Consider the following 11006-nt stretch of genomic DNA (forward strand, 5'->3'; position numbering starts at 1 on the left):
TAAACTACTTAAATTCATGGTTTTAAAGTCTACCCCAAAACCCTAATCCCCTTCAGCACTCTCAAGGAGCAGCCATGGGTACGTAGCTTCAAAATAGTATTTTGTGATTTTTTACTGCTTGAGATTAATGTGATTTTGGTTTAAAATGCAGCAAGAATAAAAGTACATGAGCTGAGAAACAAGACTAAAACAGAGCTTTTAGCTCAGTTGAAGGATCTGAAAGCCGAACTTTCCCTTCTTCGTGTTGCTAAGGTCACTGGTGGTGCTCCTAACAAGCTCTCCAAAATGTATGCAACTTTTTCCCTCTGTTGTTCTACTCCCATCGTCCCAATTTATGTGATATAGTTTGACTCGGCATAGAGTTCAATAAATAAAGAAACACTTTTGAATCTTGTGTTCTAAAATAAGCCAAAGATATTTGTGTGGTTATAAGTTATTTCCTTATGCGTAAAAGTTAACGTTTAAAGTTAAATTGTTACCAATAAGAAAATGTATTTTTTTTTTGGACGGACTAAAGAGGAAGGTGTATCAGATAAATTGGGACAGAGGGAGTAATTGATTGTATTTTTTGTCAGTGTGATTTTAGTTTAAGATGTGAATATATCTAGTGAGGTGTGTTGCCTAAGCATATAAAGCATGTAGTTTAACTTTGCTCCTTGTGCATTTATATATATATAAACAAGCTGACTTGAGAATGTTTAGATGTAATGAATGGGGATATAGGAAGTAAAAGATCCTTACTAAGAACTAAGAAGTTTCAATAAACTTTGAGGGAAGGCTGTCTTTGTTTATAGAAGCTACATATATAAACAAGCTGACTTGAAAATGTTATATGTAAACAAGTCGACATATCTGCTTACTGAACTTCTTACATTTTGCATACCCACTGAAGGCTGTCTTGTTTATTATCGGGCTTGCTATTGGTGATTCTCCTTGAGACACCTCAGAGTTGCTCTGTATGAGGTGTTCTTTTGAGGGGGGTGTGGGGGTGCAAATCAGGAGATGAGTATCTAAAGTGAGAATTACAATAAGATGATGACAAGTATCCAATTGAGTAGAAGTATTACCTGTTTACTATGTCACCATTCCTGTAAGAACATCCCAATAGAAGTTTCAAAGATATGCCCACCCCATTTCCATTCCTGAAGTAGCCCTGTTTGTGGTTATTGAATCTTTTCATAGAAGGTTAATATCCTCTAATGCAAAATTGAAGCCGTAACAGCAAGAAGTAACTGATCTAAATGTTTAACATAACCTCTTGATGGTTTTCTTTGAAGGAAGGCTGTCTTGTTTATAGAAGCTACATTGTACCAAGAGGAGGTTAAGCATTTTTCCCCGTCATCTTGACTGCCATTGAGGCTGTAGCTATACGAATATGAACATAATTGAGAAGTTTACTGGCCGGTTGTTATAAATCTGTTGACATATCTGCTTACCGAACTTCTAACATTTTGCATAAGCATGTCTTGTTTCTAATCAGGCTTGCTATTGGTGATTATCCTTGAGACGCATAAGAGTTACTTTGTATTGGGTGTTCTTTTTTTCGGGGTTGGGGTGTGAGGGTGCAAATCAGAAAAGAAGAGAAGTCTAAAGTGAGAATACTATAAGATGATTACAAGTATCCGATTGAGTACAGTAGTGATTGTTTGCTATGTTGCAGTTCCTATATAAACCTTGCAATATAAAGTTTCACAGATCCACCACACCATTTCCATCCCTGCAGTAGTCCTGATTGTGGTTCTCAAGTCCTCATGAAGGTTTTAATATCTTCCTAATTCAAAATTGAAGCCATAACAACAAACAGTAACTGATCTCTTGATGAAAGGTTGTCTTGGTTATAGAAGCTACATGTACCAAGAGGAGGAGGGTTAAGTTGCTTGTCCCTCATCTTGACTGCCATGGTGGCTGTAGCTATATGAATGCATTTGAGGAGTTTACTGGCCGGTTGTTGTAAATCTGCTGACATACTTCTTACATTTTGCATACCCAATGAAGGTTGTCTTGTTTTTAATCAGGCTTGCTATTGGTGATTATCCTTCTGGCACGTAAGAATTATTTTGTATGGTATTTTTTTGGGGGTGGGAAGGTGGAGTACAGCAAGTCAGAATTACAATAAGATGATGTTAAGTATCCTATTGAGTAGAGTAGTGATTGTTTTGGTGTTACCATATATTATGCTTTACCTTGAGCTTATGTTGTGGGATTTTGTGGATGCAGTAAGGTGGTGAGGTTGTCAATTGCACAGGTTTTGACAGTGATCTCACAGAAGCAAAAGTCAGCTCTTAGGGAAGCTTACAAGAACAAGAAGTACTTGCCTCTTGACCTTCGCCCCAAGAAAACCAGGGCAATCCGCAGACGTTTGACTAAGCACCAGGTATTTTTTCTAGCGTTCCACTGTTTCCTCATTTTGGAGAAGCTAGCTTGCATGCTCTTACAGTGCATGTGCTGTTTATGGGTTCTCTTTCATATTTCATCTGATGAATTGTGTAATGCTAAGGGTTTTTAGTTTTCCAACATAGTGCATTATGTTTGAACGCCAACTAGAAATATATGCTAACTAACAATTTGATGACTTATTTTTTTTTTTTTCACTGCAGGCATCCTTGAAGACAGAGAGAGAGAAGAAGAAGGAGATGTACTTCCCCTTGAGAAAATATGCTATCAAAGTGTAGGATAAGATCTACTAAAGCTGAGATTTTGTTTTTGGATCAGAAAAATTATTTGTTGAACGTGTCAGCAATACAAATTTTGTTTTGCTTTGTTTCACCTAGTGCTCTTGACATTTGATACATGACCAGTATGGCGCTTCATTTGATTCGAGTATTGGGAGTTTGACTATTTTATGTTGAATGCGTGTTTGTGTTAGTGATGTCATGCCATGTTAAAGAATTCTTCCTGTTATGCCCACGGTGTCTGAATATCATTCTATTTCTGTCACTTGAAACTGTTGCAGTTGGGTGTCTTGTGAAAAAGTTAGTTACTGCTCCCAGATAGTGTTGTTTGCCAGTTTTTCAGCTACAATCATTGTGGGAATTGGCCCAAAGGGAAATATTAGGATTTGTGGTGTTGTGGGTTGAAGGTGTATTTCAAGTGAAAATTCATAAGTTTTCAGTATTTACTCAAAATTTCTACTTTCACTACCTTTTTGGTTTTCCAGAACACTAAAACTATTAAAGGGGGCAAAACTCTCTAATTCTTAGAACTCATGATTTTGGCCAAATAGAGAGGGTGATTTCAGCCAAAATCTCTTTGTACATGATTTCTAACGAAATTAAGACCAACAAGAATAAGGTAAATCATGTTGAACTCTTTAGGAATGTTAATGAGCTTAACAGAGTTGCGTTGTGAACTTAAATAGTTACATTAACCGGGTAATACTTATAGTAGTTTTAAGGGCAGAAGTTTTACAAGACAGAGCATTGAATGTTGTATACGAACTGACATCAACAAGTCACATTAAATAGAACCGAGTAATACGTATAGTAGTTTTAAGGGCAGTAGTTTTACAAGACAGAGGATAGAATGTTGTATATACGAACTGACATCAAGAAGTCACATTAAATAGTTTGATAAAAATCAAAGCCTTTGGCGGTTTGGCCAAAATCATATAAAGCACCTGCAAATTGATACAATGATGTTCAATTTGTATTAACCATACTTTGATATTCTTATATACGAAATATAGGACAATAAGTTTCACTGAAGTTTGAAAAGATGAGAACCGAGGAAAGCACATATATTACACTACATATAGAGAGAGAGGCTAGATTTAAGACAGATCCTTCTGAAACATAATTTACTACCTCAATAAATTCCCAAGAGCATTCAACAAATCTTCTCTTCCTCTATCTACCCCAGCCTCAGTGCAGTTCATAGATGAAACCAGAGGCAGATCCAACATTTGAGCATTACGAGCTCGGGCTCAGAATCGTACCACAACCCATTTGCTTTACTGGGATCGAGATATATCATTTGTAATTATTTAGTGAACTGTTTAACACTTATACAAGGTTTGAGCCGAAGTTACTAGGTTCGGATGAACCCTATCTAAAGCGCTACATCCAACCTCTGGAAGAAACTAGCATGCAGGTTACATTTGACCAACACACTCTTCCTGTGGCCGGGGAATAGATTGCCAACCTGTGCAAATTTGGAGAACAGCTTTGAGGGAGTCTGAGGCAGGTTCCAGTGTCCAGACGGGGTAAAATTCACTTGGATGAAAAACACACTCTCCACCAACACCTGTTAACAAACTTCCCTGAGCTCCATTTAGAAACATGTCCCCTTCAGATCTGATTAAACCAGTCCTTGCTTCCTCCTTATCTGCTGCCTAAATAACCAAAGACGATTACAAAAAGCTGAAAACGAGAACATATACAATAACCCCTTCAAAATAGCAATATCATCGGCATAGAAGTAGTAATGATTAATAATAAGAAACATCAACATTTTTCTTGATGGACATGTGAAAAAACCTATGGTATTATTTTCGAATCTTCAGGTGCAAATACCAATTTTCACTTCTCCCAGACTCTTCAAGTTCTGAATTGAAATATCAAAATAGACATTGAGTAATACCTTGCAATAGCATTTATATTTAAAGAGAACTCAAATGTAGACTATAGGCAGGACCAAAGTTGCTTCAAGCTGGAGATACAACAAGACGACGACAACAACAACAACATACCTGAGAATTGATGTAAAATTAGTATAGCCTAGAAGCTCAAATATACCGACAAGCAAATCAAAGCAATACGAAAATTAACAAGAGCAAGAGAAGTCATGATAAAAAACGACATGGAAAGACAAGACCAGAACACATGGAATAAAGGGCAATAAAAAGTAGAGGAAAACTACGCACTGTGCTTACCTACTAGCCTTCTATCCTAATCGAGCCTAACAACCTCCTATAAAGGTCATGCTCCTCGGTAATCCAAAGCTATGTCCCCGCCTAATTACCTCTCCCCAACGAGAATTGATGTAAAATTACTATAGCTCAAATATATGGTTATTTTATGGATAATTTCCATGTGCTTTTGCCCTTGAGCCTAACAATTAGAATGGCATGGCATAATGGCAGTCAACAGCTTTTACCCACAACTGGGGTCATCAGCTGCTTTCTAGCCCCATGATCCTGAAGGCACCACGTAATAGTAGGAATGAAGGTACTTAGTAATAATAAAGATAAGCGGAGTTCAAACAAGTTTTCAGCTTCTGGTTCAGTGAAAAGATCTGGGATATCAATGACACTTCCATACCAAACAGGAGAAGCATATACACTAAGTAATAATATGATATTTCTAGTGAAGGACTCTGCTTGGAAATTTTCACAATAAGGTTGTTTTTTTAAGGTAGTAATTTTCACAATAGGATCACACTTGGTCAAATTCAATTTTTAAAATTTTCTTTTTAATAATAGTGGTGTTCCTACGTGTGAAGGGCTCTACATGAATCGGTAAAAGTTGCCGCCATGTGACCGGGAGGTCATGGGTTGAGAATGAAACGTACCTTCTCTTGCATAAATGCGGGGCAAGGTCACAGACAATAGACACTTGTGGTCCGGCTCTTCTCCGGACCCCGCGCATAGTGGGAACTTAGTGCATCGGGCTGACCTTGCTCCCCCCTAGACCCCACTTTGTGGGATTTCACCGGGCATGTTGTTGTTGTTGTTGATGGTGGTGTTCTGGTCGGCTCACACTACTCAATTAATTCCCCGAGCAGCCTGCTACAACCACGCACTACTCAATTAATTCCCCGAGCAGCCTGCTACAACCACAAGTGTCATCGTAATCCTACCCACTAAGGGTGGAGGAGACAGGCTCATACTGAGAGTTGTAGCTGGAAGTTGAACCCGGAATCTCCAAATTGTTCCTATTCCTCAACCACTCACCATACCTTTGGGGATAAATCCAACTTCTAAATCTATTACAAGTTTTTTTCAAAAAAATCTAGTACAAGCGATTTTGATCTAGTCTATCTAACTTATGTTTGATCCATCTTTGACATCCAGCACTTCAGGATTTCATTTAATCTTATCCTGATAAATGTACTAACCGTGATTCAAAATAATTATTTGTGAGACTTACATGGTGTAAGTTTAGAATAAAATAGACGAGTAGGTCATATATAAAATAAAAGCAATGCCTAGAGACCAGCATATCTTTGGCAAAATTGATGCAAAATTGGGTTTGATCCAAGTATTCACTGAAGCAAAACTAATATATGTCAATTTATCTCCTTAAATCAAGGTTGTCCCAGAAGTAGATTAACTCCTCGGAGAACTAGAACTGGAAAATTGATTGTGCTTGTGTTATTCAATTTGGACCTAAACACTAAGTTAAAGGATCAAATCTTGAGCAAGCTACAACTTCTAACAAATAGAGTGTACTTTCCTCAAGTACTCACAGGCAGATTAAACTTATCAAACAACTAAAAAAAAACTATTAGAAAAGAAAAATAATAAATAAAATCCACTTTCAATGTATCGCTATAAGAAAACCATTTGTAAAAGATAAAACCTTCATCTTGGAAAACCAAAGATAATGATGCTGTACAAATTAAAAGGTGTTGCATTACCTTCTCTGTGTAGTATTCAAAAGCTTTTTTCTTCTGTGTAGCTTCATATATGTTGCATTGGGAATATATCTGGAATCAACAGTAACAAACAATATACTTGGTAAAGTATTAAAATGCATCAAACTGCACCCAGGAAGAAAGAAATTTACCTGTGATTCTACGCTGGCACAAATAGCATATATACCCCAATTTCTAGTGTAATTGTTGTACAGATGAACTTTTCCAAATCTAACACGAGGTTGCCTCTGTCGTGTCCCATCAAAGAAACAGTGGTGGATGGTTACTCTGATACATCTATCCCCAACATGAGTCGGGTCTGCTCCAATAAGCATTGTCTTATCATGCTGAGCAAAATAACACCTGCAGGAAGTGATCATTAAGATCATTAATCTGCAACGGAAAGTATCTCAATGTACAAAATCTGAGAAGCAACTATCCAGTACCTAGAAATAGTGATATCTGTGCTTTGTCTGGTTATATCGATTAGCCCATCATCATAATCACGAAGAGAACAGCGGTCTATCCAGATGTGCCTAGAATTTGGTTTTATTTGAATACCATCAACGTCATGACCTCTGCCACCTTCAAACTCCAAATTGCATACGATTATGTGCTCACAATCCTTCAGTTGTAAGCCTTTGCCAGTGAGTTTTATCCTTTGGCCACGACCATCGATAGTTTTATGAGATGACACACGTAGGTAAGACGCGAGATGAATGGTGCCTGAAACTTCAAAAACAATCCATAGCGGTTGTTTCTTACGACATCCATCACGAAGTGATCCTGGACCATCATCTACAAACAAGAAAGTGTATGGTGTTTAACACGCTGGAAAACTTTCCGAATTTGTGTACTAAACCTAGATCAATAATGCATGCATTTACAAACTGGCATGCCTCAATCTTTTGGATGCCCAAATTAAGTTCTTAACAGCAGGTCATGTTTATGCACAATAAGCACCAATACATTTAGATTCTACTTTCTCTAAATTGAAGTCACCTTTTATTTCTTCGGAGCAACAAGAAGGGAATAGAAAAGCAGCATATCATTAGTTAGCACGTGAAATAATATAGGTACTTCTTTGTTTGGAAAGACATACTGAAATGAACCACCCCCATTACAACCAAAGCGGATACTGTATAAGGCCTTTGGTTTTTAGTTTCTCACTGGACTACCCAACTACTTCAGTTCGAGAGGAATCCTGAGGGTAAAATTACGCAAACCAATCTGTTCTCACCATTAACTTTAACTGGTGAGAAAGAATTAGTAATTATTCACATGACATTTTCTACATTCTAGCCAAGTTAATCTGAGGGGGATCCTAATTCATGTCGAAAATTATCTAAAATGAGCAATTTTAATCAACCTTCTTTTAAAATTTCTTGAACATTAACTCTTTCTGAACACATTATTAACTTGTTTAGACAACCCATATAAAAAAGAGCAGACCTCGTTAAATCTGAATACACTACACCACCTTTTTTTTTTTTTTTTTTTTTTTTTTTTGATTCCCCTCCCCTTGTATTCCCGTTTGATCTCCCTTTGTTGGAGCTATTGCTCCTTTGGTGACTCGAACCCACGGCCCTGGGGTTGTAGGTGGGGGTGCTGACCATCTGAGCAGCCCCCTTGTCACACCACCTTTACTATAACTATAAAATACAAATGAGAAGCAGAGTTATATATATATATATGTGATCCTTTAGGAAGCTAGTCATATCTTCTGATTCATATAAGCAGTTCCGATTTCAAGCACATTAAATAACAGAACTCAGAGGCTGTATCCCAAAAAGAGCTCTTATATACGTGTGTAAATAAGAGGTTCCATTATGAGTTGAGACAAAAACATTAGGTGATTTTTTTCTATCTCTCATCTAATCCATGATGGATGATTTACCCTATACCATGCTTAGTGGGAAGTAGGTACCCTGTTAATCAATGGTCACAGACGCAAAGCCTAAATTTTGATACCACGCTTATTAAAAAAAAATATATATATATATGTGTGTGTGTGTGTGAGTAGTAATTTTCTGAGAAACAAGTGTGTATATTTAATAAGTGCAAACAACATCAATATAGCAATAAAGCCAAATTATGATAATAAAAAGAAAATGCTTGTGCAATATCCTGCATACACCACTAATCAAATCAACTAAACATTTTAAAAATATTTTTTCTTCACAATTTTTTCACATTAAAAAAAATTTAATAATAATGATCGCAATCTAAAACCCAAAACACAATACAATATATAATTCACAGTCAGTAAAGTGGAACAAACCGGCCAATGTTGTGACAGAGTAAACCGGACCGTTTAGACCGCCAATAGCAAACCGGCCAAATCCTTCGGCTCGACCGGCTAAAGCTTTTAAACTCGAATCCACATCAGAATATGGTAAAACAGACATCATTAAGCAGTAATTTAGTTTTTACTGAGCGTTAAAACGGTAAATTTTAGCTGGCTGGTGAAATTGAACCGGAATAATCAATTGAGAATAAATTTTGGATTGGTCACATCAAAGATATTTAGAGATTTATATGTACGTGTGGCACTGTTAAGAGTTTGCTGTTTGGTTTCTATAAATATATCGGTTATTCTAAATTTACACATTAGATTAATTGGAGACCTTCAAAAATGGGCAATGAACTTTTTTTTTTATTTTTTTTTTACTATAATTATCGGTTATTCTAAATTTACACATTAGGCTAAATTTAGGTTTACCTCGAAAAGTGCTGAAAAATTGCACCTTCAAGGAAAAAGTGTATTCTTTCTATCAAAGAAAATTACGTTCACACGATTCAATCTCAGATAACTACGTAAAATAAAACAAAGAATTATTATTTAAAAATAATTGTATTAATAAAGGATATACTTGGTAAATATGTATTAATGGTAGAGTTATTTTTGTCTTGAAAGAAATAGTTTTCTGCTTTTGTTTCTACTTAAAAGCAGTTTTACCAATTGGCGAAACACCTCAAATATCCAAAAAAAAGTGCTTTTTCTAAATAAATAAAAAAGTGCTTTTGCCCTCAAAACTACTATACCAAACAAGCTTTAAGTACACTTGATAGGGAGCGCTTCCCTGTTACACCTCGCAGCTTGGCACGTTGAGATTCGCTAGGTGGTAGTCGTACTATTGCGAACGCGCAGGGCAAGACCCTGCAACTCAGCCCGAACGCGCCATGTGGCTGCGCGAATGCACTGAGTAAATTTTAAGTCGGTCCAGGCAAAACCTGGACCGCTATAAATCGGGGGTCACCCCCCATTTTTCAGCCAAAAACACCCCAAATGCTGGAAAATTCTCCAAACTTCCCATACCCACTTTTAATCCAAAACCAGGTATAATTCCCGAATTCCGGTCCGGGTAGCATATAGTTGTGGTTGCGGAATCATATAGCGGCATGCTGTGGCCTAAACTTAAGATAGAGAAGTGAAGATACAACGATATTAACGGAAGAAAGGTATGAATCTTCTACTATTAATGTTAATTTTGATTCCTTTACGGAGACAGAGAGTCGTTAATTAGTTATAAAATGATTCTGTTGATGGAAATGTGGGACAAACACCATATGGGGTGTTTATGAAGTATTTTGAGTGTTGAGAATATTATAGTTGATGTTGGTATTGTTATTGTTGTTGTTGGTTCATTGAATTAGGATTTCGGCCAGTGCATATAATAGGGGGAGATGCCGCTGATTTCGTGATATAAAATAGTTTAATTTGAAAACTTAGAACAAGTGTGCGATGATGAGTCTAACGTTAGTGTAAATGCTCTCGAAGGTAGATTTACGATCTCAAATGGATAAGCATAACTAGTAGGAAGTCAAACAGGTATGTTAAGGCTCGTCCCTTTCTTTCAAAGGCATGATTCCTATGGTATGATTCCATAAATGTTTTCATAACTTCATTGATTTTAAAAGCTAGAAGTTCATAATTCTTAAGCTTCTCATGATGTTAAAGATGAGAATGATTCTATGATGATTACAGTGAAAATGATGATTTTATGTCCAAAGGTCCCAAGTTATGATTTCAACGATGATATGAAAATGTTGAGCTGTTTCATGATTTTCTCAATTTATTTCATTGTGGTTGATCTCACCTCATGAATTGTTCCTTCGAGGTGAGATATAGCGATAATAGTTGTTCCATAATGTGAATCGGAGGTTACTGACCTTACGTCACTCCGCTAAGGTAGTAGCTTTTATTTGAACTTCCATGCATGCTATGAGTATAATATATGTATATGCTATTTTATGGCATTACCGAGTTCTATTATTTCATTTTGCTTATGCATTGCATTTATTTTCATTCTTCATGTACATATAAAAGACACAAAGCAACAGGGGTGATGTCGTGGCCTTTGTTGTGACGTGTATATATATGGCACGCTTGGGATGGGGTGACGTTGTGGCCTTTGTTGTGATGTGTATAT

At 36.7% G+C, this 11006-nt stretch overlaps 2 protein-coding genes and 2 non-coding genes across 4 annotated transcripts; 3 read left to right on the plus strand and 1 right to left on the minus strand.

The window, feature by feature from the left end:
* The first annotated feature begins 17 nt into the window (after positions 1-17).
* Positions 18-2937, plus strand: LOC132060178 (large ribosomal subunit protein uL29-like). The gene is made up of 4 exons (XM_059453081.1): positions 18-78; positions 152-287; positions 2218-2374; positions 2598-2937. Exons 1-4 carry the CDS (start codon positions 75-77, stop codon positions 2670-2672), a joined length of 372 nt encoding a protein of 123 aa, XP_059309064.1. The 5' UTR covers positions 18-74; the 3' UTR covers positions 2673-2937.
* Positions 1357-1452, plus strand: LOC132061729 (small nucleolar RNA snoR109). The gene has a single exon (XR_009416147.1). It is a non-coding gene; the product is annotated as a small nucleolar RNA snoR109 (small nucleolar RNA).
* LOC132061730 (small nucleolar RNA snoR109) lies at positions 1903-1979 on the plus strand. Its single transcript, XR_009416148.1, has one exon. It is a non-coding gene; the product is annotated as a small nucleolar RNA snoR109 (small nucleolar RNA).
* A 607-nt stretch (positions 2938-3544) lies between the features above and the next one.
* LOC132060179 (probable pectate lyase 4) lies at positions 3545-9103 on the minus strand. The gene is made up of 5 exons (XM_059453082.1): positions 8855-9103; positions 7020-7371; positions 6726-6936; positions 6577-6645; positions 3545-4330 (listed from the first exon to the last, which is right to left on the minus strand). The coding sequence occupies exons 1-5, from the start codon at positions 8982-8984 to the stop codon at positions 4091-4093; spliced, it is 1002 nt and encodes a 333-aa protein (XP_059309065.1). The 5' UTR covers positions 8985-9103; the 3' UTR covers positions 3545-4090.
* Between the last annotated feature and the right edge of the window lie 1903 nt (positions 9104-11006).

Source organism: Lycium ferocissimum, chromosome 6 (assembly GCF_029784015.1).
Source record: "Lycium ferocissimum isolate CSIRO_LF1 chromosome 6, AGI_CSIRO_Lferr_CH_V1, whole genome shotgun sequence".
In the NCBI taxonomy this organism is placed as follows: Eukaryota; Viridiplantae; Streptophyta; class Magnoliopsida; order Solanales; family Solanaceae; genus Lycium; species Lycium ferocissimum.

Bases quoted from the DNA above. Each gene is read 5' to 3' on its own strand.
- LOC132060179 (XM_059453082.1), bottom strand. From the start codon at position 8,984: ATGATGTCTGTTTTACCATATTCTGATGTGGATTCGAGTTTAAAAGCT. The intron at 7,372-8,854 runs GTTTGTTCCACT...TCTTGTTTGTAG, and splicing joins CTCTGTCACAACATTGGCCG to ATGATGGTCCAGGATCACTT. The intron at 6,937-7,019 runs GTACTGGATAGT...CACTTCCTGCAG, and splicing joins ACAGATATCACTATTTCTAG to GTGTTATTTTGCTCAGCATG.
- LOC132060178 (XM_059453081.1), top strand. The intron at 288-2,217 runs GTATGCAACTTT...TTGTGGATGCAG, and splicing joins CCTAACAAGCTCTCCAAAAT to TAAGGTGGTGAGGTTGTCAA. The intron at 2,375-2,597 runs GTATTTTTTCTA...TTTTCACTGCAG, and splicing joins GACGTTTGACTAAGCACCAG to GCATCCTTGAAGACAGAGAG.